The 27,017-nt window shown below is 34.7% G+C and overlaps 2 protein-coding genes across 3 annotated transcripts; one reads left to right on the forward strand and one right to left on the reverse strand.

Moving 5' to 3' along the window:
• The first annotated feature begins 1,932 nt into the window (after nucleotides 1-1,932).
• LOC139686296 (ATPase ASNA1 homolog) lies at nucleotides 1,933-13,140 on the forward strand. Of its 2 annotated transcripts, none has more exons than XM_071583440.1 (8): nucleotides 1,933-2,105; nucleotides 2,225-2,408; nucleotides 2,498-2,645; nucleotides 2,716-2,867; nucleotides 3,044-3,194; nucleotides 5,814-5,921; nucleotides 8,061-8,270; nucleotides 12,309-13,140. In XM_071583440.1, exons 2-8 carry the CDS (start codon nucleotides 2,275-2,277, stop codon nucleotides 12,426-12,428), a joined length of 1,023 nt encoding a protein of 340 aa, XP_071439541.1. In that variant the 5' UTR covers nucleotides 1,933-2,105; nucleotides 2,225-2,274; the 3' UTR covers nucleotides 12,429-13,140. The 2 variants fall into 2 exon arrangements, with proteins under 2 accessions (XP_071439541.1, XP_071439542.1); XM_071583441.1 differs by having other exon boundaries at nucleotides 1,958-2,020.
• A 3,877-nt stretch (nucleotides 13,141-17,017) lies between these two features.
• Gcat (Glycine C-acetyltransferase) lies at nucleotides 17,018-26,763 on the reverse strand. The gene is made up of 10 exons (XM_071583443.1): nucleotides 26,745-26,763; nucleotides 26,343-26,430; nucleotides 26,166-26,223; nucleotides 25,847-26,093; nucleotides 25,505-25,606; nucleotides 24,496-24,706; nucleotides 23,290-23,473; nucleotides 21,982-22,177; nucleotides 19,349-19,529; nucleotides 17,018-18,055 (listed from the first exon to the last, which is right to left on the reverse strand). The coding sequence occupies exons 2-10, from the start codon at nucleotides 26,377-26,379 to the stop codon at nucleotides 17,901-17,903; spliced, it is 1,371 nt and encodes a 456-aa protein (XP_071439544.1). The 5' UTR covers nucleotides 26,380-26,430; nucleotides 26,745-26,763; the 3' UTR covers nucleotides 17,018-17,900.
• Between the last annotated feature and the right edge of the window lie 254 nt (nucleotides 26,764-27,017).

Here is a 27,017-nt window from a genome sequence, read left to right on the forward strand (position 1 = left end):
TCACAGTTCCTTCCGTAGGACCTTCAGAAGTCGAACTATTAACTTTTGACCAAACATTGTTGTTCTTTAGCCCCGCAAATCCTGAAGATTGTCCAATACCAATATATTTAATTTGGATAAGTGCAGCGATGCAAATAAACCTCACTAAACGAATCATTGTAATTGGCTTCCGCGAAAATTCTAACGAAAGCGAGGCCGAGTGGCATTCTAATTGTTCATATCTTCGTGATTGAGGGTTACCCGTGAACTATATTCTAGACTTTTCAGCGGCCCCGAGACAGATTTCGATTACGCCTAGCTGAAAATGAGAGTCGTTTCTTCGAAACGAAGATCCGTCCGGTCCGTATGCTTTTTTTTTACTTCGATGATTTCTAAAATTCAGTATCATCAATCACTTGATTCCACCACTCATTAATATTGTCGCTCCACTACTGACGTAATAAAATGTAACGTTCATTTTAAAATATTTATGCGCAGGAAATATGTCGTAATGCAAAAATCGTCCCGTTCTTTCAATTCCATAAACAAGCTTGCGGTCGAATTACGGTTGAATTAAGCTTTATATGGTCTGAAGTAATTTTTAATAAGACAATAAACGCGAATGGGCACGCCTGAGATTTATCTCAGTTCTGTGTTCAGATAAGATTTTATCAGATTAGAAGAGAGGCGTGGGTTGACAGTGGTGATGGAGAAATCCCATATATTTTGAAACTTGATAAGAAAAGGATAAAGTTGCGTGACTCATAACTGTAAGTGTACAAGCTCAAGCTCCCAATTCATTAATACCTACCTATGAGCCATCGATTTTAGAATTACACTCGACATAAAAAATTCTAGAATATTTCCATTTGATCATAAAAATTATATACAATATCCATATCGGATAGCCATCGAATTGTAGCTCGTTCGTGATAAGCTTGTTGGTACTGAGTAGCTTGCTGCGCTGGTGGATCTGGATCAGAGATACGCGTCCTTTGTCTATCAGCAAACGAAGTCTGTCCAGGGGGTGTCCAGCCATGCAATATTTTGAGAAATATTGTACACCTAGAACTAGAAATACTTCCCTTGGGAGATCGCGCATTTATCTCAGCGCCTCTTCCACTTTTCAAAACAATCGGCAAAGTCCTTTTTCGGAATGGTCATCAGCTGTCTCGTTGCATTCTCTTTTACCTCGTCGACGCCAAGAATTTCGTGCTGCAGTTGCAGGGGACTTGCTACAAGCGTTGACCCAGGTTATTTAAAAAAGGTCATAACCGGAGATGAGTCATGGGGAATATACGACCATGACCCTTAAACAAAAGCCCTGTCTTCCCAGCAGTCGGTTGACGGGATGAAAGAGAATTCGACAAGGCAGCTGATGGCCATACCGCAAAAGGACTTTGATTGCCATCTATTCCTTCACCTACCAAAACGACCTTCGGGTTGATAACTGTTAATAATTTTACGGTTGTGGGATGAATACATACGTATATTGAATCAATCTGGCAAATGTTACGACACAAACACACAAGGTTTTATATCGGAATGGAGTCGGACTCAGTTTCATAAAATATAATTTGTCCCGGTGGTATCCTATGAGTTTCATATGTTTAAACTCCACCGTAGTTTTGGAGTTGAGATTTTTAACTACGTTATATGCTTCAGTGAAACATTCACATTCAATGGATATCCAAAATTATAATTGTTTGAGCGAAACTAATTTTCCAGTTTCCGCTTTCACTTTCGAATTCTGAAGTCTTCAGATGAACAAATTTTTTCGCATAAATGGCTAAAAATTCATATTTTTTCATATGAATACAACTGAGTGCAGGCGAATCTGGCGCTTTCAGCTATATTGGAGTACGGCGCTTTTCGAATGTCCGGGGTACTCTCGGGATAGAGAGAGCAAATACCGGCTGGCGCTTTTGTCGGTAAACAAGTGAAGTTATACAGTGAGGAAAAGTTGGATTGAGAGATAGGTAGTTCCGTGAGAACTGTATTAGACGGCGAAGTGGCTCTTCCGCAATGAAATTTTAAATTGGTAACTATTTCCCAGCCTTTAGATTTTCCCATTTGTAAAAAGAATGGTTTGAAAAATCTCCGTCAAATTGCCTAGAAATATAAAGGTAGGATTATAATTTTATCTAATTCAGTTTAAAGTGAATGATGTTAATATTGTCATGCAATTATATACAGAATTGGCCGAGAACTGAAGATACTTTCATTAATGTTGGCATCATTCAAGGTATTTCCGCCCGAATACCGCAGTAACGTTACCTTCATCAGGCTGCAAGAATGGCTAGTATGGCAGCGCAGGCGATGGAACATGATTTAGTACTGGAGCCGTCATTGAAAAATGTGATTGACAAAAAAACATTGAGATGGATTTTCGTTGGAGGGAAAGGCGGAGTTGGAAAAACGACATGCAGGTTAGCACCAAGTGTGTCATGTTCACATAACTTACACAATTGAAATAACCACATTGTTTATTACAATTTTGATGGATGTTACGTTGCAGCTGCAGTCTTGCAGTTCAGCTGGCGAAAGTTAGGAAGAGCGTTCTGATTATTTCCACTGATCCAGCCCATAATATTTCTGATGCTTTCGATCAAAAATTTTCCAAAGTTCCTACGAAAGTCAAAGGCTTTGACAATTTATTTGCCATGGTAAGTGATACGTCACTATTTTTTATCATCTTAATTGACATTTTTTTAATTCGTTGTTTTGTAATGTTAGGAAATTGATCCCAACGCTGGGTTTAACGAGCTTCCAGAGGAGTACTTTGAGAGTGAAAATGAAGCTATGAAACTAAGTAAAAACGTTTTGCAAGAAATAATTGGAGCATTCCCCGGAATAGATGAAGCAATGAGTTATGCTGAGGTTATGAAGTAAGTTATCATGCAACCAGAGATCAAATCAAATTATACAAATGGTAAAATGAAAATGTCATATTTTGTGTATGTTCTTATTTGCTAGTATTCGGTAAAGTATTGTTGGAATGTTTTCCTTAATGTGTCCGATGTATTACAATTAATATTAATTGTAATTGATCATATCTCATTAGGCTGGTGAAAGGAATGAACTTCTCGGTAGTTGTATTTGACACGGCACCCACGGGCCATACCCTTCGCCTCCTTACATTTCCACAAGTTGTGGAAAAAGGTCTTGGTAATTTACTCCAGCTGAAAATGAAGATAAACCCATTTGTCCGTCAGGTAATAACAAGCTAAATACATTTTGCGCTGTGAATTCTCTCACTTGTGTGTAATCTAATTATTCCAATAATTTCACTTTTAACCTGGATGTTTTGAAATAATTCGACATTTAACCGATATGCAATAATTTGATAATAATGCTTTTCCCAGAAAAACCCTTACCGCTTAATGCTATCCTTATTATCCTTACCAAGTTTGAGTTCTTCCTTCTTTACCCTTTTGGGCTTTCTACCTTCATGCTTCGTTTATTCCCCATGTTTGACATATGAAATCCAACCCCTTCCATCCCTCGTGAGCCTACCCTTCAGGGTAGTTCATATAAATTGTGTTGCAGGCTTTCATTATATAGGTTTGTCCTTTATTATGGCTTAAACTCAAAACTAATCATTGTTTTTTTGAAAATATTTGTTTGGAATATTACGAGATTGTTTCTTTTATTAATGAAACACCATTAACCCAAGGAGTATTATTAATACCATCACCTTGGTTACATCAATAAACATTGGTAAATATACATATTACGAGTAAAGTAATATGGGTTTGGAACAAAAGTGGCAAAATAATCACATTGTAAATCCCCCATGAGCATAAAACAAACTTTTGTTCAAAGCTTCAATGGCTATTAATTCTCAGAAATACATTTCTATTGCCCAGCTCAAAAAGTGAAATAAAGGAAAATAAGAAGAATATAATCCACTTTCATAAATGGAGCAAATTTTAGAAAAATTTTAACATGATAGTATAACTCTAAGGCTTAATAATCCAAGGGAAATAAGGAAGTTTGTAAAGATGTATCGAGGGCTTAGCCCACCCCATTTTTGCTCTTTCCTTTTTTTATGACTCATCTCAAGAAGAAGAAAACTTCTGTCGTATCTTTCATCACTTTCTATTTCAAAATATGTTCATTTTCTATCTTTGACCTCTTGGGATTGATCAAATTTGTCAATCATAATCCTTCATGTTATGCTGGAGGAGTCCTATCTACAACCTCTTTTTGTTTCATTTCCATCGTCAGTGTTCTGTTGATGTAATGTCCCTGTGGTATTTTATCCACAATAAGGTTTGCCTATCCTTAGTAGAAGAATCCCTGTCTAGGTGTGTTTGGCATTTTGCCACTCCCTTCAATCATTTTCAAGTGAAGCAACCGTCTGTGTGAGTGAGGTCAGCCAACAAAATAATGAAACTTCACTTGGTGGCTTGCTTCAGAAGATCTCTCTGGTTTTCCTCGTCAGTTATAGTAGTAGTTTTTATGGGAGGGGACAGACAGCCAAGGTCATTTGCACCTTTAGGGATGGATGGGAAAGGAAGGGTGGAGAGAAATCCAGCATCGGTATTAGCATACTCTTGTCGAAAGGTGCCCAGGGGTCAGCAGTTTAGCATCCTACCCAATGCTGTTCTACTCACTCCAAGTGCTCTCTACAAAGCACCTCAAGTAGGGATTGGGATGCCACTGAAAAATATTTGTTTTCTCCAGAATTTCAACCCAGGCCCTCTCGGTGAGAAGCCTGTACGCTAGCCACAGCACCATTTCGATCCCCTCATCAGTTATACTGCGCAGAGATTTCTCCATTGTAAAGATGCTCCAAAAATTCCATCCACCTCTTTTTAATTCAAATCCAAGTAGAATATCATGTGTTTACCTAAATTATTTGCATATTATGTTGTGTTTCTTGGAGTGTTTTGTATCATTTTATGGGCCAATTTTCATACACTCATCATTTCTGCATTTATATTTTTCATACTTTTCTAGCTTATGAGCACATTTATTTCATATCCTTCTCTATCTCCTTCTCTACAATTGTCCTCAAATGTTCATATTCTTAATGTTTATAATTAAACCCTGACTTATTTTATATGTATAGTATCCAGGTGTATAAAATTAATAATTTTAATAAATATTGTAAATGTGATAATAAATTATAAATTGGTCACGAATGTTGCACATTCAAAATTTTGAAAACAGAGATCCAATTGTCACCCCGAAAGTAACTCATCATAACTAAATATCTGTGTCATTAATTTAGAAAATGCACACTCTCTGTTGAAACAATTTGCTAATTAATTATTATTGATTTTTAATGCTTTTTATCATGGTACCACCTGTTTTGACAGTTGACAGTCATCAAGGTGCCTTGATGATGACAGCTGTCATAACTGTTGACACTGTAATTAAAATAATGTGAAAAGTAACTAAGAATAATTTGTTTCTTTAGGAAGATTGCACACAATTAAGCCTGCTTCTATTAATTACACTCAGCGTCAGGGGTACAAAGACTTTGGCAAAGAAAAGAGTTGTCGTGCCTAATTGTAAGTTAAAATTACCACTTCTGGCAACAGAGTTACAGTCAACATATAAAACAATTTGCACAGTATATCACCAAAAATTGTATGAATGTATTGGTTTAGTTATTAAAATGTCTAAGCCAGTGAAATAATGTTGATGTATTGAAACCTAATGTGGGAGCTTTCCTATTCATCTGTTCACAATTTCACTGGAGCAACTTTTTGCTGTCAATATCATTGATGATAGTATTTTGAGTATAGTCCCTCTCTCAAGGGGATTACATTTTGGACTTTGCAGTTGATATAATGTGTTATTGGTTTTCTGTTATTCTACAGATAAGTTCCTTGCTGTCCCTGGATGATTTCAACCCTGAAACATTTGCATCAAAAATGGAAGATTTGTTGGGAGTGATACGTCAGGTCAATGAGCAATTCCATGATGCTGTAAGTTCAATTTTTGACTATCATGGATTTATTTTAAAACTCTTACATCGAATATGTTGGTATTTCAGGTGTAAGATCAATACTTAAATAATGCAGCGTACATTAGTAAAAGCATTTTTAATGTGTAAAATTTAATATGTTAAGGTATGACAACTATGATCCATTCATGATGGTGGAAATTTATTTGGTTTTTACATGTGTAAAGCTTAATGAAAACTTGCTTTTCATGGCTTTTAGCGGTTACATGAAGTGAAAATCAATTTTAATTTTTACATTTTGTGTAAATCAAGGTACACATTTCATTATGAATTGGTATAACCTAAATATGATGTGCTGTTCCATGGAATAAGGATGATTATATACCCTATACCATATAGTAATGTATTTATTCTATGGATGTACACAATTGATTTATCCATGAATCACAGTTGTGCTTTGCATTGTGGTAGAACTCATATCTTCTCCAAAATTGTTGACAAAAAATGTTTTAAAAGTAGGAAAATTTGATACAAAATTCATGGTGAAATAACTGATTTAAAGCATGTTTGTGTTATTTTTAGGAAACCTCTTAAAACTTTTTAGCTCTTATAATTAATTTTATTCCCTGAAAGAAAATGAAAGGTAGGAATATGTATGTCATGCATTATACCTATGGTGCAGGAAAAGAATTTCAAATGGTATTGTAAAAAAAAAATTCTAAAGGGAATATAAAACTACATTTCTGCAACCTTAATGATTTTAATGATGATTTTTGAAATTTAATGTGAGTGCTCAGTATGACTCCATGTGCTTAGATAGAGACCACGCAAAAATTTTACATTTGTATTTTTATTCAGGATAAACACTTTTTAATTTCCAAGATGATCTTCTTTGAAACTTAAGCATTTTGTTTACTCCTGCTCCAGTTTGTTGATCCCTTCCATGCGGTTTAATTGTTTCAACTCTGCAAAAATGATACATATATATAGATGCAATCACCATCTCATTTGAATAAAAACTCCTTCCTGCCAGACATTGATATGTAATTGAGAATTGGTCTAAGGGAGCCTACTCTGTAGGGTGAATAGGGAATGGAGAATGAGTTGAGTCACAACTCCATCAATGTTTTGGACACAAGTGCAGAGGAGTGAACTGGTGCATTAGGGTGATGGTGAAGGATACTGTATCTGTGGTCCAGTTGTGTGGGTGCTCTTCTTGAAGCTTGATTAAATAATGATGCATAGTATGGACCTGTAGTAATTTGAATATATTTTAAATAACCAATTAAGATAATTCCTTGCAAATCCAAAAAAAAAATCACCATAACCTTCCCAGCTGAAAGAACAGTTTTCACATTCTTTGGTTCAGACTCCCTACATTAAATAAATTTCTTGGACTGTTCCTTGGTTTCAGGCATGTACTAGTGAATCCATGTTTCGCCCAAGGTGTAAAAACAACCCCATAAATCCTGTGGATATTGCTGAAATGGCTGTCAACCAGCTTTGGAACAAGTCACGTGATTCCATTGTTGGTCAGCTATGAGCATACACAGCTCCCATTTTGCAGATAGCCTTCTTAGGCTTATATGCCTAAGAAATGAACGTACCAGTTCACTCACGATGCCCACAGCATTAACAATCTCACTCGTCTTCACTCTTCAATCATCTTACCCTGTATTGAGTATTTTATTAGTGATTTCTGGAGTGGTGACCTCAGCAGGGCATCCAAAAATATCAGTTTCACTTGTGCGAACATGGCCACCCCACCAGTTTTGAAACCACTAATAATATCATTCTGTTCAAAGGTGAAAATTCACGTTTTGTTTGGCAAGTTTTCTTTTAGTCTGAGGTCCTTTTCATTTCATAGAATAATGTTTGATCTGCACATGAAGTCCTTTCATCTAATTTTTAGAACTTACTGAAGTTGCTCAATTATAAAAATACTAACCACAGAGTAATAGACCAATCTGGCTGAAACTTAGTGTGTGTTCCATCAAGAGATGCTACTTCCTGAAAATAACCTCTATTTCCGGATGAAAAAGAGAAAGGCTAGAAAGAACAAAAGGTTTTTTTCTAGCTCTTCGGTTTTTGCATAAATGTTTCGGTTAGCATTTTTAAAGGCACATAATCCTTCATATTGCATTATTTTTTGACATTATAGGAGCAGACCACCTTTGTTTGTGTGTGCATCGCAGAATTCTTATCATTGTATGAAACAGAAAGGCTGGTTCAGGAGCTTTCTCGGAATGGCATTGATACTTGTAATATTGTAGTTAACCAGTTGTTATTGTATCTGAAATCTTCTGGAGATAAAGGACCTTGTCGGATGTGTGCTGCCCGATACAAAACTCAAGAGAAATATTTGGACCAGGTTTGTTCCTGCTTTTATTTATTTTTGTTAATAAATATACATACATATGTTATAATACAATTGTGTGTGCTTATCTTAGTAATAAATAGTTTCTTGAAGTTTGCAAGTGTGGTTAATTAAATTTATTAGGATATAGGACAAGATAAGTTTCCATCTTTGCTACTATAATTTATTTGTAATTTTTGAATATCCTGCAAAGAGTGTTTTTACTTGCAGCCATATAGCATTAAGTGATCTTGAATGCAGCCTTAAGCAATGAATTAAGTTGAGAAATTTCCGAGAACGAGTTTGAATATGATAAGAGGACGCAAGTTGTTGTATGGACACAATGGAAAAGTATCTGATAATTATTAAATAAAATACTATGCAAAAGAAATTTCCCTGGTATTAAGAATTCACCTAGGGAAGTGTGTATTTATGAAATAATGATTTTCTTTTGAAATGCCATTTTCATTTATTATTATTAATTGTGGTGTACTGTTTAAGGTAGGGTTTGGATTGACACTGATTGAACAAGTGCAAACAAGTATGAATGACAAAATTACCATATTTCCCAATCCCTAAGATGCACCTTTGTTACTTCAAAATGCACTCTTCTAACCAGCCTGCATCTGATAGGCCAGGAGTACCAAGGTATAACTTTGGCCTATGAGCGCAAGCCGATTTGCCAGAAAAATTCTTACTTTAAGCATTTTTTTCTGCATCAGACATAGAAAATGGTTGCCTTCATCAGAAATTTTGATAATATCACCATTTTGAGTATGTCGTGAGCAACAGAGTTTTAATATTTTTTTAAAAATACTTCCTAAAAATATTCCCTAGATAAATTGTTAATGTATACAATGTAGCGTATTTGGTTATCTCTACCTAATACATGCATACTTCGTATCTCTCCTGATTAACTCAGAGTCTACAGGCATTCAACCTTAAGTAATATGAGTGTGTCCGTAGGGCATAGAAAGTATATTGGTCTCGTAAATATAAATTTTGGTAATATCCAAATAATTACAGAAACTAAAAATCGCTTAAAAGTTAAAATGTTAATAACTTTTTGGGATCTTAAGAGAGCAGATTTTCATGGATTATTGCATTTAAACTGAAGTCGTGAATTACAATTCAGGACACAGAAACAAGGTGGCCGAAAGGCATTTTGGCCAAGTGACATCAAAGTTCTGGGATTTTATGATGAATAAATGTTGCTGTATGTGTAGCTGCTAAGGTTTTAATGTTACAATTCAATTTTCTTTGTATTTAGTGTTAACACCAAAATACTTTGATCTTTTCTGTCTGATCCTAATATTTTTCGTGAATTCTTGAGAAATCACAGTGAATCTTATGCTCCTGTAAATAAAGTCTTATTATTTCATACACAGTTTCATTAAATTTTTTAACGAAAAATATTCTTAATATTGTTAAATATTCTATCTTGAAAAGCCAGATTAAAAAAGCACAAACAAAAAAAAGCATCAATATCTTCTGTAAACGTTTGTTTGTGATTAAGGTAATGTTACTTTATGCGTTAGTCATTTGCCACATGTCAAACTCTTCAATGTTTCATCGTATGTGCAAACACTAACACAGTCACTCATGTTTTCTAGCAAGCAGGAAAGTTTGAATGGATGTAATTTCCGCAGTTGATCGATGTCATGAATCATAGACACAAATTAAATTCCAATTGCATGCCCATTATATTTTGGTAGATAACCACATACATGTATCTACCTGACTTCCCCTTCTATCATAGCACAATCCTGTTTAATGTGACAGCTTCAGTTTTCATGTTTTTTTCTAAATTTTCAGATGTGATTACACAAGGTTGACCCTGATTCCATTGAATTGAAGTCTATTTTAGACATTTTCAGGTGGGGTATAAGTAGTGGTTATTGTCCTGTGACCCATAGTGGGCATCTTTTTGATTAAAATATTACCCATCCAAGGGAGATTTTGTGCTTTTTGAAAATCTATTTTGGTGGACAGAGTTAAAATAATGAAATGAAATTTATTTCCAGTACTTTCACTGCACCAATATTAAAAGTATTAGAATTTTGAATTACTCTTCCACAAAACTATTTTCAACCTTGACAATGGCTAATTTCTCTATTTGACAATCTGTGACTCAAAGTATCGTAAAGATCCATGAAACAGGAGGCATATTTTTAAAGTAAGGGCAGTTTGGTCATAAAAATTATATATTCATTAGAAAAGGTTTCATTGAAGGTTATAGTTTTCTGGAAACCTGCTCCACTTTCTACATCATCACCATTTATTTCTATGGACTATTTGTGACACTGCATCCACTTCTTTAATCCCGCATCATAGAAGTTTGCCGCCTGGGAATTGAACCAGTTGACAATGGCAGTTTTGGGTATCTCATCATTGTCAAACTGTTGTCCACCAAGCCACTGTTTTAAGTGCAAGAAGAGGAAGTAGTCGATAGACTCAAGGTCGGGACTGCCAATAATGGCCCAAAAATGCTCATTCACTCAAAATTCTTTGTTCTTTGTGTTGATTGGTATGCATTTTCTTCATCCACCTTGCACACAGGTTGTGATGTCAGATATTCCTTAACAATTGTGTTAATAGTGGTGCATCTAACAAGAATAAATTGGTCAGCCAGAGCACTAATCATCAATCTAATTGCAGTTCTTGATCCACTTGTTGAACAATGTCAATCAGGATACTGGGCCTGTCATCTGTGCTTCATCAGGCATATTTGTGTGGACTTTTTGGAAGTCTGTACACCATTACCTAACTTTGCTTTGGTACTTGGAGTGAAGACCCCATCTTGCCAATGTTCAGTGTGATTTTTCGTAAAGGAGCTCAGCGACCAATTAGTTGTTTGTTTGGAGAATTTGGTTTAGGACACCTTCCTTATATGGCAACATGCAGTTTTGTCAAGAAGACACAGTTATGTTTGGTGGCATAAAATTTTAATAATTATTCACTATTCTAGTTTCAAAGGAAATTTGACCATTTTCATTCGTTAATTTTTAGCAAATGTGTTTTTAAAGTTAGGATAGAAAAATACTTATCCCAATCCTACAGACAAGACAACAGGTCACCTCAAGGTTCCAGACTGAGCATAATGCTTTTTGCTGTTGCTGTCAATAATGCCATGGACAGTATCAAAGCACTGGTGAAGGGCTCTATGTTGGTTGATGATATTGCGATCTTATCCTGGTCATTCAAAGGTGCTTGGACCATGAGATTAATCCAGTTAACATTGAAGAAATTGGTTGAATGGTCTAGGAATAATAGCTTTTAATTCTCTAAAAGGCAAAGTGCATTCATTTCCTCCATGTACAGGGATGCCACATCCCTCCAGTATTATGTGTAGGTGCCAGTAATCTCCTACATGTGGAGTCTGTCCCCTTTCTCAACATGACTTTTGACTGTCCATTAAATTGGTGGGAACATATTTGCCTCCTAAGAGATATGTGTCATCAGACACTGCTAATGACACCATCTCCCCAACTCCTGCAATGGTAAGAAGACCTTATTGTTTGTGGTTCTTGTTGTGTGGAGGATGTGACTCCACCCCTCAGGGTCTCCCTGGAAAACTTGCTTGCCCATGGATGTGGGGAGGTGCAACTCCCAAGACAGGCACCCACAGATAGTCAAGGGCCCAGAGATGAGGAATGAGAGCCATTATCTGCCACACGTGGTTCTTATCACATGGACTGAGTCCTTAGAGCTGGGTGGCTTGCGTCACCATCACTCCCATTTATTTTAGCATGTGCTCATTTTCAATCTCAAATTCCATTTTGTTCCCTCTAAGACTTGACTAATTCAAGCTTTTTTATTATTTTTGGTGTGTTGATTTGAAATTATGGGATGTGCAAAATGGTCATTACATCTCAACATATAAAAGCTCCCTGCATCTTATCTGACATAATCATTATTTATGATTGGTTTGATGGAGGTAACATGTTTTCATTTTGTATGGTAAGAGGTGTGTCTATCCATGCATTCTATAACCATGTGTCAACCTGATTTATACCTTTTTTGATAATTAAAACCTTTCTTCTTCCTCCCAAGATTGCAGATCTTTATGAGGATTTCCACATAACGAAGTTGCCTTTATTGGAGCAAGAAGTGAGAGGTGTAGAGCAAGTAAAGAAGTTCTCTGAAAACCTTATCAAGCCATATGGGGAATGATGAGTTAGACGAATGGTTCAGTTGTTTGAAACTTCATTCCATGCCTCACTGCCCTTTTCTATTTTTTAACTGGAGTGAGTAATGGAAATTTAATTTAAATTTTTGTCTTTACTAGGTCACAATTTCACATGGTGATAATTTTTTTCATTAAATGACCTTTGTATACAATATTTGAATGTTTCTGTTCATTGAAAATTGAATTTTTATTCCTGAGAGCATACATTTTAACATTGAAAGTTTCAAAAGTCATTGTCCATTTTAAAATTTATTTTTGTTTTGTGAAAACTGGTAGAGGGAAATTAGTGTTATTACGTTTGCTCTAGTTTTTTTGGTACACATCTGATGTGTTGAAAGTGATGTTACAATATATAATTACAATTTGATAAATGTTTTCCGTATTATTCTGCTGTATCATCATAAAGTCTATAAGTTCTGTTCCAATAAGATGGTAGTCTGGCAATAAAATCCTTGGATATGAGTGGGGTGATATTATTTTTTTAAATGTTTTTATTATTACTAAATTACAATGTATTGTTTTGAGCATTTGAGTTATCTTCTTAGCGTTTGAGTTACACGGTGTTATCTATTTTATTGAAGACTTAAAATTGCATGATCTTCCAAAGTGTATAATGTAAAACAAGTTAATCTGATTTTCTGTAATAGGAATATTCCTCCTTTGTTTGTTTAATAAAATTGAAATTTTTAACCTTAAGGAGTAAATTTATTAGAAAGTGAAAATATACTTATAATATGACATCAATGCCTTTTGTAAATCAGTTGTGGTCAATTCGTGGATGAACCCCTTCACACAAGCAAGGCCCTTGCCCATATGGGCTGGATCTCAAGAGACCCTCGTCTCAATTCTCTCTCACTTTTCATGAAATTATGTTTTCCTCCAATCAATTCACCATTTGGTACTCCTGTTCAGCTTTTTGGGGTTACAGGAGAGCACTGATTGTTGATGGTAATTGAGGGGAAGGTGGTGGTGGATAATTAAAAATGAGCAGCAACAAATGGATTTCTATTATGTCGGAATTACATATCATGACTGGGAAGATTGTTTCACATGTATCCTTAACAAAATGTACCTTAGATATTTACTTATTTATCCAATTGTACATTCCATTTTATAAAAATGTTAGTTAAAATTAATTTTAGTTTATTACCTTTAGATCTTGAACCTCAAAATTTGGCAGAAATATTAGTGGTGAAGGTTAAACGAATGTAATACCCTCAGTTACACTATTCATTCAGATTCATTTTCCCTACCTATTGACATAAGCAAGGCTCTAAAACGTTAAATTATCAATAATTATGGAATTCATGACAAAATTTATAGCTATGAGAATTGAAAAACCAGCACTACTGGTTAAGATTTAAGTGTGCATTTATATTTTTTTAAATTTTTATGACCATGCTTGTCCAGTGAGTGGAACTTTGGGATATCAAACCTAAGGGTCCTGGCGATGTCTCAATGGAATGGATGGAATTAATCAGCGTGTGCTACCGCTGTTATAAACAATTAAGTGTTTTTTATCTTGCCAAAGGAAACTATTATTATCATCAGTACTCTACCTGTTAAGGTAGGTTTTTGATGGACGCAAGCTACCAAATAAAATTGCCAGTTAAAGAAGCAGCATCAGTCGTTTATTTGGACTCTATTAATACGGAGCATTGTTTTAGAATGCTCATGAAAATGTTGCTGTAAGATTGGTAGTAAAAAGAGTAATAATTTAAATGTGAAACGAAGAATTTTCATTGGATTAAATGCCATTTGTGGCTAATACTGTGATGAGGAGAAAGAATGAAAGTGCATTGTAGGGAATGGAATACCTCTTTCACTTAACAAAGGGTAATCCACGTATCATGTACTTGTGAGTTGAATAATTTGCCTTCTGACCACAATTGTTGGAAAACCACATGCTGTTGCCATTCTTCTCCAAATCAATAAAGAGTCATGCCCTCCCAATGGACTAAAATCTTGATATGGTGGAAGGACTTGTGTAGTCAGATGACCCCTAGAGCTGTACTGGCAGGAGTAATGCTTCTGGTAGGACCATCCATGTCAGATACGTCAAAGGGTTGGAGCCAGATGAAAGTTAGCCTGCGCAGTTGTGCCTCAGTGAGGTGGCTGCAGAGGCATCTAACCCCAGTGGAGTGGCCATTGAGTGATGATGTCACAGTAAAAGCACTTAAGGAAGGCATTGGAAAACCACCTCAAATAATTATCTCATGGAAATAGACTTAAGTATAAGTCCTTGGAACTATAGGATTAGCTTGCTTAGCCGTGTGTTGTGCCTGGCAGTAAAAAAGTTAAGGCTAACATGGTTATCATCTCGCAAACTTCTTGCAAAGTACAATCCTTGAACTGCACAATCTAATTCCCTCCTTTTCTTCATTACAAACATCCCATTAGATGCCTGTAAGCTTGCAGTAGAGATGTACACTAAGCACAAAAGTTAAAATTCTCACATGTAATAAATAATGGAGGAATCTGCAGTAAACTTGATAACAAAAGGCATAATTAACTCGTAGCCAAGTAAAGAATTTTATATTATGTATTTAGACAATGTAGTGAATCCAAAATCATACTCCATATCAGTATCTTTTATAGTATGAACAAATGAGAGGCTCAAGGGGTACCCTTAACATCATTAGTACCAGATGCCATCAAGTGATTCTTTGGTTTCTTTGTAGCTGTAACTCTTGTGTTATTTATTCTAGATTGTTAAATGCTGCTATCTTGGAATATTGTGCCAATTCTCTTATGATTTGTTGTTAATTTTTCTCACCAATATTCTTCATAAAATCTGCCAAGGTCTTCTAGATAGATGGCTTAAGGTTGTGGTATTTCAGAAAGTGAATTATGAGATACCTAGCCATATTCCAGAAAGGAGCCTAAGGAAAGTTCAAAAAACTTAGCAAGAAAAATGGAACCACCTCAGCCTTCCTCTGGTGGATCGAACACCCGTTGAACTACTGCCTGAGGTTAGGAGATGGTGAAGGAGGGTTTGGTGGCTAGGAGAGACTATCGAGTTGATGCATTGTGGTTGATGTGTGGTTGGCATATTTTAAATTTGACATCAAATGAATGAATATGAAATCACCATTTTAAAAATTGTTGAATTATTACTTTTACATAAGCTCTTTAGTTTTTGCCACTGAAACTGCAACATTGTTTTAATATTGTTAAACACTATAGTTAGCGCACTTAAATGCATGAAGAACTTCAAAATCATACATTAATGAATCACAACTCCAAACATTCTTATTTTATTCAACTATTTATTGGAATATTTGCCCTACTACTTCCTTGCAACTCTTTATGTACTCTGATTTAATGCTTAGAAAATGCTTGCTACCGAACTGTAATATCTTTAAGTTTTCAATAGAATTCATCCCCCTCTGTACTAGCATCAGGGGATGCTATATGGATATCTATTTCAAATTTGAAAGCAGAGTAGCTGTCTGGTGGTATATTTGGAAATGACATTGTCGAAATATACATCATAAAACTCCCCATACCATTTTTCTGACTCAAGAGTGTTGAATAGTGTGAAAACTTTGAGTGACTTGTTTATCATAAAAATATGTAAGGGTTCCAAGGAGTTTTCTAAAGCCATATTTGGAGAATACCAAGACATGATATGGCAGGAATGAAAATTTTGTATCAGAAAAAATAACAGGTCTTATACTTTGACTTTATTGAGAACTGGTGTTATTTTTCTAAGAATGATCTGTTTGAGTTAGTGATTCCAGGGAGTCATTTAAATTAGAGTTAAAATGATAAAAAAATAATACAGTCACTAAAATGCAAAAAAAAAATTTGCCTATAAGTAATTTAGTCCATTCTTTTTCTTTGCTGAAAATAATTCATTTCAGTCAGTTTGCCAAATTCTGGAAATCAATTTCATGGAATGAAAGTACCATTGAGCACAGAAAGTTGTCAGAAGGACTAACCAAGTGGGTATTGAATGGCAAAGTTGCATATCTCATTCAACCCCCCTTTAAAAGATTAATAAAATGCAGAGCTTTGTAAAATGAAATTATTAGTCCATAGACTAATTTTTTCTTGGCCTTAACGACACAGATATAGGTATGAAGATACCTTACTGAATGAGCACCTCGCAGGGTGAGTAATTTGCATAATGAGTAGAAATGCATGGATGGTTACGTTAGGATTGCTTTTAATTAGGATGCCAACACTGTTATCACCTTAACAATAGCTATCTGTGAAAGAATAAATGGCATTAATTAGCTGTTCGAAGTAACAGGACTCATAATGGATGGTCAAGCACTCTAGTAAGCTGGCTTTTCTCAAATATTTTTATATGCACTTTATCCTCTCAGTATGCCGTGGTAGTGTAGGTGAAACCTATGTCCCATAAACTGGCACGCATGGCTTTAAACACTGACATATCTTTGTTTTCCCTTCTATATGATTCATTAAAAATCACTCATTGTTAGAACTAACTAATTGAATATTTTTCTGGGAAGGCAGCAGTATTGATGTTTTAATAGAGGAAATTGAGCTTAAACCTATTATTTTTAAATGGGATATTCAACTTCAAATAAAACAAAGGTTTTAAAAATTTAAAATATGTATTTTCACAGCCAAAAGTACATACACTAAAATGCTTATTGGTCAAAGTCAAGAAAACCATTAGTTGTACTACAGTGCCAAGTTTACAAATTTCACCTTTAGTTAAATGGAAAAAAATTGATTCTGTAAAAAAATACAAGACTTAAGTTATCAACAAATGTAATCCAGCTTATGTAAATATTTTGTGAACTTTTAGATCCATTTTACCACAAATTATATTAAAAGTTTCACACAAATTATGGGCAACTTTGTGTTTAGAAAATTCTTGATATAAGTCACTGTCACCATATCTGACAATGTGCTTACAATTTGAATGACTAAAACTACAGATGCAATTTTTTTTATTGATTTGTAACCATGCTTCCCTTGATCACCAAAATACTAGAGTGCATGTATGCACCTACTTTTAACATTAATCTAATAAAATGAATGAATATGAAGCCTTATATAGAATAGATTATATAATTACACCAACAATTCATCCATACAAAACATGCTAAAAACCATGAAAACATTTAATATCACAAAATGTGCTTTTTCAGTTCACTCAAAAATTAGATACTAGTGAGCAAAATAAACCTCAATAAATCTCCACATATGTTCAACAAAAATTGAAAATGTGTTTGTTTAAAATCAGATCTTTAAGAACAAATTAGAGAGGGAGAGACAATACTGAAGATACAGCATGAGACTATGGCCTATTTTTGGCCACTATATTTTTTGCACCCAAACATCACTAACTAACAACAAAGGCCGAGAACAGACACTTGATCCATAGTGAGCATCTTTTCAAAACTTGCACCTGCTTCAACTTTCTTCCTTTCAACTTCTCTGATCTTCTCAGTTGTAAACAATGAAACTGAATGGATTTAAATCACTCCCAATTCCTTCCCTATGGATTCAAATGCATTCAATGCTCGGTTGATGTCCTCCTTTGAATGTGCAGCAGAAATCTGAACCCTGATCCTTGCCTTTTCTTTGGGTACAACTGGATAGCTAAATCCAACAACATATATGCCTTTATCTAAAACAAAATAAAAAATATGCCGTTGTTAGTACATATATAACTAAAATACCTATAAAAACAAGACATAACAGTAAAAATAAGTACCCTTGCTGGGGAAGCTCATTACATCCTTCTTGGTCATCCCTTGGAGCATATTCTCAGAAACTAATAAATTTACAACTTGAAAAATATGACATGACATTTATTTCTTTCGCTGATGTAGTTTTGCATTTATAACTCACACATTTTATCACCCACAGATACCTTGAATTTTGCTGTACTTAGCAGGATATGAATAAGTGTACAGTATTGAAATGAAATGATATTATTGACTTTGTAATCCCACATGCTTTATTTAGAACCCCCCCTAGGTTTTGACGTTGAATATCATCATTAGGTGGTCCTCACAGATGCCAACTACTAAGTATATATACTCTCTGAGCGGGGGAAGGGGGTAAAAATCAAAATGTAGCTGGGAGGGAAAGATCATTACAGCTCTCTGTGTCAATTGTTGAGTTGAAAGAGAGGTAGATCTAGGAATGGAGAGTGGGAGGGATACAAAATTCCCTGTTATGAAAATAAAGGTTAAAGACTCAATGCATTGGAGCAGTTATAAATTTTTTAATGTGTCCATTGCAAGGACGAACTTGCCAACGAAATTTTGTCTCCCTCTATAGGCCTATCAATATTTCAATTCAACAATTGACACCAAAAGCTGTAATTCTCTTTCCTTCCCATCTACATTTAACCTTTTCACTCCTCCAGCCTTCCTCTCAGACCAACACCCCTCCCCCACTCATAAGGTATATACACCAAGTAGTTGGTTTCTGTGAGAATTACCTGATGATAATGCTCAACATTGAAACCTGGGTGGTGTTCTAAATAAAGTGTGTGGAATTAAAAAGTCAATAATTTCATTGTCATGTAAATTCCATGAAGTTAGGCCAGAGACAACAAATATGTATACAGTATTTGGACTAATGCTTTTACAATAGTCTTCGCTATGCACAACTGTGAAAACTAAATAAATGTAATTTTCATCAAGCATTTCCAAATCTCATTTCCCACATTTTTTGCAATAACTTAAGTCAACTCCATATTATTTTCAAAGTACATGGAGAAAGGAATGACTACTCACTCCAATATGATTTCCAGATATTTCTATTTGAGTGTTGACCCTGATTGGATTGTTAGAGTAGACACATTTATCTTTTTCAGAGGATGTACTTACTAACACTCAACAAAATTAAATATAACAACAGGACCTGGCATATGATTGATCACACACAATTAGAGGTTCACAATACACACCTTGCATTTTACTGGCAAATTTGGAAGTTAACTTGGCATCTCCAAGCATGACGGGGCATATAGGATGTGAAGGATCACCGATGACCTTGAAGCCCAGCTTCTTCATTCCCTCACGAAAATGATTAGTCCCTGAATGCACCTTGCTGACCAACTCTGGACTTTCCATGAGCATGTCCACGACCTTCAAAAAAGATGCAGTCAAACCTGCTTAAGATTCTTTTGAAGGAACTGACATGAACCGCATCGTAGTGTTTTAGAAATGCTAAATACTTCACCACCAAAAATTTTATATTTTTTACATCATCATTAACAAGATGAGTAATTTAATTACTCTCACGTTAATAAAAGTAACAAGAATTAATTAAATTACCTCAATACTTTTATAATCATGGGTTTGAAAAATGAAAACAAAACAGCAGACATAATGAATGCTCTAAATCAGATATCAAACTATGTCTAACTCCATTTGCCTTAACAATTTCAGTTCAAAGTAAGAATTTTCAAGTCATGGCTTTAAAAGATACCATTTACTCTGGAGAGAGCACTGCACAGTTCCCAGAAGCATAGATTACAGTTTCTTTGGCACATGTATTCTTCCATGAGCTCATGTCAAAGAGTATGATCCAATGGCCTTGATTTCTTCATGAGCAAATTGCATAGTCTCAAGCGTGATGTGGTGGATAGAAACATTACCAAATGGTAGCACTATTCCATAAGTTAAGGGTGGCGTCCATCCTTCCTTGTGAAGTGTAAAATCACAAGAATAGCTCCAGACTTTATCATATCAACCATGTTTACTCAACTTAGGTCTAACTTTATTGGCACCATCAGTATTTGAGCAAAGTTGACAGCACTGTTTTTACTCAGTTTTCCTCATTACAATTTTCAGGTCTGTAATGTTAAATTTTTTGTGCCTGAATTTGACTTCATCTAATATTAAGCTTAAAATACAACCCTCATGTAAGAATGAAGTGCAGCAGTGTAATGGTGATACAGCACTAAGCAACTTCATGATTAACAGGTTTTCTTCAAGGACAAATATAGCAGTTTTAAACCTATACAGCTGCACCTGCTGAACCATCATACACCCGCTGAATATCACCTTAGTCTTTCAAAATATGTAGTGGCAATCTATTCTGCCTTTTTCTTGTGATTGACTCATCACGAGAATGATTTTAAGATGTAGATTGATAAGACTACTTGGCGGTGATTTACTCCACCCCTTCAGGCTTAAAATACAGTTAATTCTTGATTGTCCGTGCTGCATGGATGCAAGATGAAGCAGGGATACATTCAGGAAAAACACAGATAACCAAAATATGTGGAAAATATGGCCATGATATAAACAGATACATACAGAGACCCTCCATTTTCATTCCTTGTCATTAATTTGCTTTTTACAAATGGAAAGCACAATTTTTTCACTTTTCAGCCATTTTTATGAGGGTAGAGTGATAGTTTAACAAGAACACAGAACTATCAAGTGAAAAGCAGAAAATATTTTCCTCAGAAATCTGAACCAATCACATAGCCATGAAAATATAAGTAACTGGCTAAGGATGAATAATGCAAAGGATCTTTCATATGGATTCATATTCCTATCATGATATACTGATTAAAATTATGCAGGGTAGATAATTAATGAATAATTTGTTGCATAGCAATGAAACGATAATTGGGAAGTCTGGATAGTACAAAAATGTTCATATTAAAACATCAAATACCATTACACCTTTTGATTTTGTGAAATTAAAATTTTTTAGAGAGACAAGTTATTTCAAACTTGCATCTTCAAAAAGTATAATGAAGTTTCAAAGCATTTAGTTATCTTTACAAATGTAATTTTAAATTTTTGCCTAGCTAAGAAGAGAACAGTAAGAATAATTCCCACCCAGATATTCCACAGTATTTCCCATTTATATCAAAGATCTCATGCATTTTTTTCCTATTCCTAGATATCTTTATCTATGCTGATGATGAACATGGGATATTTAAAGAACAAGTGAACTCTTACAGAGAGAATGATGTGAGTCCCATTAAAGTCATATTTTGGAAGAATGGTTTTTTGGACTTTCTTTGAAAAGTCACCACTAACATTTCTAACAAAACCACAAAACAATGATTACATTCAAGAACAATTAATGTTCACTAGTACATTGTGAGAGATGCAGTTGAAACGGAGATAGAAACACACATGGATAGAGCTGCAAATAAGGTAATCAGTTTCCAAAAATCCCCTCCAATCAGCATACAGAGGGAAGCAGATGATCATCAAGAGACAGTTGGAGAGCCATCAGGGATGTAAATGACATTAGTGCTCTTAAAGTTGCTGCTTACGCGGGGGATTTTGTTAATGCCACTACAGAAAATTTCTAGGGATTGAGAAAAATTGCATTTTAGGTAAGGCAGTGTCTGAAATGGTAGCATTTAAAACTGATTCTTTTGTAATTATTAAACATTACCACTGGAGAATAAGTGTGGCGCAAGAGAGACTATTATGGACTGGTTAAGTGCATACATGCTTCCACACATCAAACTATATGCTTTCAGAACATTTTTTAATAATGATGGAAGGAAAAAACATTAAAAGGGAAAGAATATTTTAAAATTTATTCCATGGAAGGATCACAAACCTTTGCAGCAGATGAAACAACAGGAGGAGGAAGAGAATTTGAAAAAAGATACGGGCGCGACCTCTGCCTTAGCATTTCACAAATCTCTTTACTTGCAGTTGTATATCCACCAGCAGCTCCACCTAAAGCTTTCCCCAGGGTAGAATTCAGTATGTCCACAGAGCCAGGAGGTAATCCAAAATATTCTTCTGTACCCCTGCATGCATCAAAAGAATAATTTTCAATATCTGGCAATGACAACTAAAAACATTTAACGGAGGCTACACCTGAAAAAAGAGAATTATTTGGTTGTTGTGCCCATCCGAAACCTACCTAAACTAGTAGATTACCGATGATACTAATAATGATACCTGATAAAAAACAGTGGACCACACTGTATCAATAAAATGAGCTAGTTGAGAGGTATGGTCTCCATGGGATTTTCCACATTACTGGTTACAAAATACATTATTATTATTATTATTATTACACATGTGCTGATAGTGTCAGGTGGCACACAAGTCCCAAATAATCGCAAAAGATAAAATCGGACTTCAAAACACAAATCTCTTTAACAAAACAAGCTAATCCCCATCCCATTTACAACCATTAATCAGCAAGAAAAAAAGATAAATTAAAAAAATTAAGCTATTACATATAATACAATACACCACACATCAATCAAATTATTACATATATACCTTACATCTATTCTTAAAAGTATACACTCTGTTAGGAAAGGGCTCGAATACTTTTGCAGGTAAGGTGTTCCAATCAACAATTGTTCTATTCAGAAAAGAAATTTTTTTTATTTGTCCTCTGTGCCCGGCATTTTACCTTAAATTTGTGATCATTTCTGCCTATAAAATTTGGGTTCCCCGCCTCTTTCCTAAGATCTGCCCAGCTTTCTCCCCCTTCAGAATGCGGAACATTCCACAAAGGGATTTTACATGCTAGTTTACACAGTTATTGGTTATCCATTGACCACAAGGAACACAACTTGCTTTCAAATGTATGATAATTTTAAAGAATGATAATAAACAACACAGCTCTTTTGGTCTCTAGCATTTGCTCTCAAACATAAATATTCTGTTAAATACTAAATAGAGGGCTACTTTTTCATCAAGTATGAACATGACAACCCTTTAAGCAGCCAAAAGTTCTTCGTAACCAATACAAAGCAATATTATCATTCTTAAAATGCAACACAAGAGGAAAATGTTAACTTATTTAGGATAAAATTGAAAAATAAAATTAATGACTCAAACATTAATAAGATTAAATTTTATATACATGGACAACTAGTAATTCACTGCTCTGTCATCTCACCTGCCTGTTGCGCCAAAAAAGCCTGTAGCATGGCATTCATCTATAAATGTAAGCGCTCCATACTTTTTGGCAAGTTCAAGTATATCAGGTAATGGAGCTACATTTCCATCCATGGAAAAGACTCCATCAGTAACAATAATTTTTGTCCTTGAATTTCCAGCTTCTTTCAATTTATTTTCCAGATCTTCACCATAGAAAAACAACAATTAAGATTATAGTCTTCTTATAATTTAGAGTAAAATTTTCATCTATTAAGTAAAATGCCATTCATTCATAGCTGGATCATATCTCCCTCCAGAATCCGAGAACATTCAGAAATGTCAAAGTGTGATTGTATGAAAGTGATTATCAAGGTGGAAGAAGCATTCACTGCTACAAAAGATATGAAGAACGATAGAACAGTAGAAATATATGATACACCAACACCATTGTTGCGGTGTTTGCAGGGAGAAAGATAATATTATTATAATGTGGAATTTACAGGAATGGAGAATGGACAGCAGGTTTTATGAAATGAAACTGATGCCGAGAAAGAAAGCAACCCAGGAAATGGGGGAACATAATGATGAGTTCAATGGCAATTTTAAAATTGCCATCCTCTAGCATACGAAGAATTCAGGGAGTAAGTATCCTATATTTCAAACAAAAGACCAAGCTCAAGTGATCTAGCCAAGAGTTGATAAAATGCAAAAAAACTGGGAAACTTAGTATCTCCACATTTTCCCTATTGTGAGACAATTTCATAAAAGGAATGTTATTTTGAATTGAATGTAAAATTAAATCTTAAATGCAAATGAAAATGGAAACTACTTGGACTCCCTTGAATTGCTAGGTAATATGACTCATGAATGAAACTTTACACGCATATTTTAATGTTATGAGATCATCAATCAAACCTTACTTAACTGAGGCTTAGTTTTGACTGTTGTGTTATGATTCATAATGTCAATAATAGAAGGAAACAAAATGGATAGGCCCATGGCTACTCCTATTTGGAGTTTTTGAGCTACCCTAAAATGCTGTTCAAATGATCACACAATAAAACTTGAGAACATTGGGAATGACAATATGCCTGCATATGACTAAATCAATTAAAAAAGCACAAACTTTACTTTGCTGAGCATAATGTGAACAAAGAGAACTAAGTAAAAATGTAAAAGTTATGGAGGGCAATCGATCTTAAGATCAACAAAAATTATTATTTACCTTTCATATCCCGGTGAGCATATCGGAACTTTTTAGTTTTGGTAAGACGGATACCATCAATGATTGAAGCATGATTGAGTTCATCTGAGATTATGGCATCATCTGGTGAAGAGCATATTACTTCAAAGAGTCCAGCATTAGCATCAAAACAGCTAGCATATAATATGGTATCCTCACGACCATGGAATTCAGAAAGTTTTTTTTCCAAGTCCTTCAAAAACAAATCCAAAGTAAAATCATGGGAATTGGTTTAAAAAAAATCAAATTTACTTGGGGCAATGAGAAAAAAACTGAGACACATCGTAAACCAATAGGAAGAGTGGATAAACATTTACAAGTAGACTGGTTTTATGACTAGTAATTGAAATTCATTTGTTTTCTGGATTATTTGTTTTCTCCATACTTACAAAATTATGAAAAGACAAATTTAAAATTAAAGTGTGGTAAATAAGGTTAGGTTCATTCATTGTAATTAAAGACAGATGATTAAATAAAAATTCACAAATCCAAATAAAATGTAAATCAGGGAACTCTGTGGAACATTTGATTGATAAATTGGGATAAGAACGGTGTAAACGTCACACCGACAGCTCTTCAAGTCACATGAATCTCAAAAAGTTTATTGTCATAATTTGGCGAAACAGAGATGTTTCACAATCACAAAATATCACACCTTTAATCTTTTCAGTCAGTTTTCTTTTGATTAATATCATTGAAAATTATCGATTTTCAAGGTACAACCCTGACCTTAATTGATGATTATATTCTTGGCCACATTTAATTCCCATTCCCCTTGATTCCTTTTTGTATCTCACTGGATTACCGTATAAACCGGCTGAACAGATTTTAATTATCTAAATAATGTATTGTAGTGTTTATGTCACTTTGCTAGAGATTTTTATCATAAAAACCCACTTATGCTGCCTTGAAATTATTGATGTGCCAAATGAGACAGAGTTACCTATAATGAAAATTAAGTTCCCCCATAATTCATTTGAAATCATATTACCTTATGCAATGACTGGGTACCACATATGAAACGAACAGAACTAAGTCCAGCACCATACTGATCCAAGCCAGACTTTCCAGCCCTTACAATCTCAGGATGATTCTAATGAAATGAAGCAAGGGTAAAATAATTAGGATTTTTTACATTTTGAGAAAAAAATTGGGATACTTAGCCAGGAATCTCTTATAACAATTTGAAAATATTGCAGTCTGGATGATTTCAGGAATAAATTATTTTTATAATAATGATAATTACAATTAATGGGTATGAAATCTCATTTCTAAAGCCGATCAATATATAGTCAAGACATAAAATGACAACTCTTTCAGAAACTTGACTTACTGAAAGTCCAAGGTAGTTGTTGGCACAAAAATTTAACATCTCTGTCCCGTATCCTTCCACATTCACATGAACACCCTGTGGAGAAGTTATGACTCTTTCATTTTTGAATAATCCGGCACCCTTAATAGCATTCAACTCGTTTCTAAAGCGATCGTTGAGATCTTTCAAAGCCTTGGCGGCCACTGCTGTCGCATATGTACGTGATCTAACATGATCCAGTTGGAAAGATGAAAGCCCCCACAAACACCTGAAATATCAAGTTTAAGTGAATAGACTTTTAAAACAGGCAATATAAACTTAAAAAAATATGATACTTTACCTGGATGCAACCGGTGTGTTTCTGCGAATGGCAATATTTAAACTACCTAGTTTTTCCACTATACGGGACAACAACAGATAGGATATTATTAAGTTTTGGCATTAGCATAAAATGATGTGACTATCTAAGTAAAGAGAAAACAGACTTGGGAATTGAATATTTGTCATTTTAACTCACTGGAAATGTTGGGTAATCCCCGGGTTAGTTTAGCCATTTTTAACTTGAAGAAACTTTTCTCAGCTAATCTACCTCTTTCTTTAAAAATCTGTAAGGAAAAATTAGATATGAACTTCAACTATGACAAAATTCGGACACCGCTTTGTGCACCACTGGTACCAATATCATAACAGGTGATAACTATGAAAATAAAGCTAAAACGACGAACAACTGGCGCCTTCGCGAAACTGTAATTATGGAGATATAATAAACAGTCGACAAGCAGAGTAAGAATTTTAGATACTTCTGTTGATACATGCAACTGTATATCCACTCCTCTCTCAGTTATACTTTAAAGATTTAACCATTAAAAAATTTTAAAAGTAGATATTAATGTCACAATTTAAAATGATTAAAAGACACCTGTAGCGAGTGCAGAGAAGTGGGGAAGATAGGCTAGAAATTTGCTAACGTGAAGGATTTCTCGATAATTAGTTGTTCCGGAGGAAAAAAGTTGGTATCTACCTGTAGACACAATTCTTTAAGAATGGAATGATAGGTTGGTAATCATTGTACATTTCATGGGAAAATCGTATGGAGTATTAATCCCACCTGGTTTAATCCGAAGAGTGTCCCTGATATATAAAATTATATATTTATGTATCCATTTAGTAATAATTGACATCTGTTTGTTGA

This window comes from Hetaerina americana, unplaced genomic scaffold, assembly GCF_022747635.1.
Source record: "Hetaerina americana unplaced genomic scaffold, ioHetAmer1.1.p SCAF_14, whole genome shotgun sequence".
NCBI lineage: Eukaryota > Metazoa > Arthropoda > Insecta > Odonata > Calopterygidae > Hetaerina > Hetaerina americana.

Bases quoted from the DNA above. Each gene is read 5' to 3' on its own strand.
- LOC139686296 (XM_071583440.1), top strand. From the start codon at position 2,275: ATGGCTAGTATGGCAGCGCAGGCGATGGAACATGATTTAGTACTGGAG. The intron at 2,868-3,043 runs GTAAGTTATCAT...ATATCTCATTAG, and splicing joins AGTTATGCTGAGGTTATGAA to GCTGGTGAAAGGAATGAACT. The intron at 8,271-12,308 runs GTTTGTTCCTGC...CTTCCTCCCAAG, and splicing joins AAGAGAAATATTTGGACCAG to ATTGCAGATCTTTATGAGGA.
- Gcat (XM_071583443.1), bottom strand. From the start codon at position 26,379: ATGGCTAAACTAACCCGGGGATTACCCAACATTTCCA. The intron at 26,224-26,342 runs GTGAGTTAAAAT...TGTCCCGTATAG, and splicing joins GGGATTACCCAACATTTCCA to TGGAAAAACTAGGTAGTTTA. The intron at 24,707-25,504 runs GTAATATGATTT...TTGTTTTTGAAG, and splicing joins GTACCCAGTCATTGCATAAG to GACTTGGAAAAAAAACTTTC.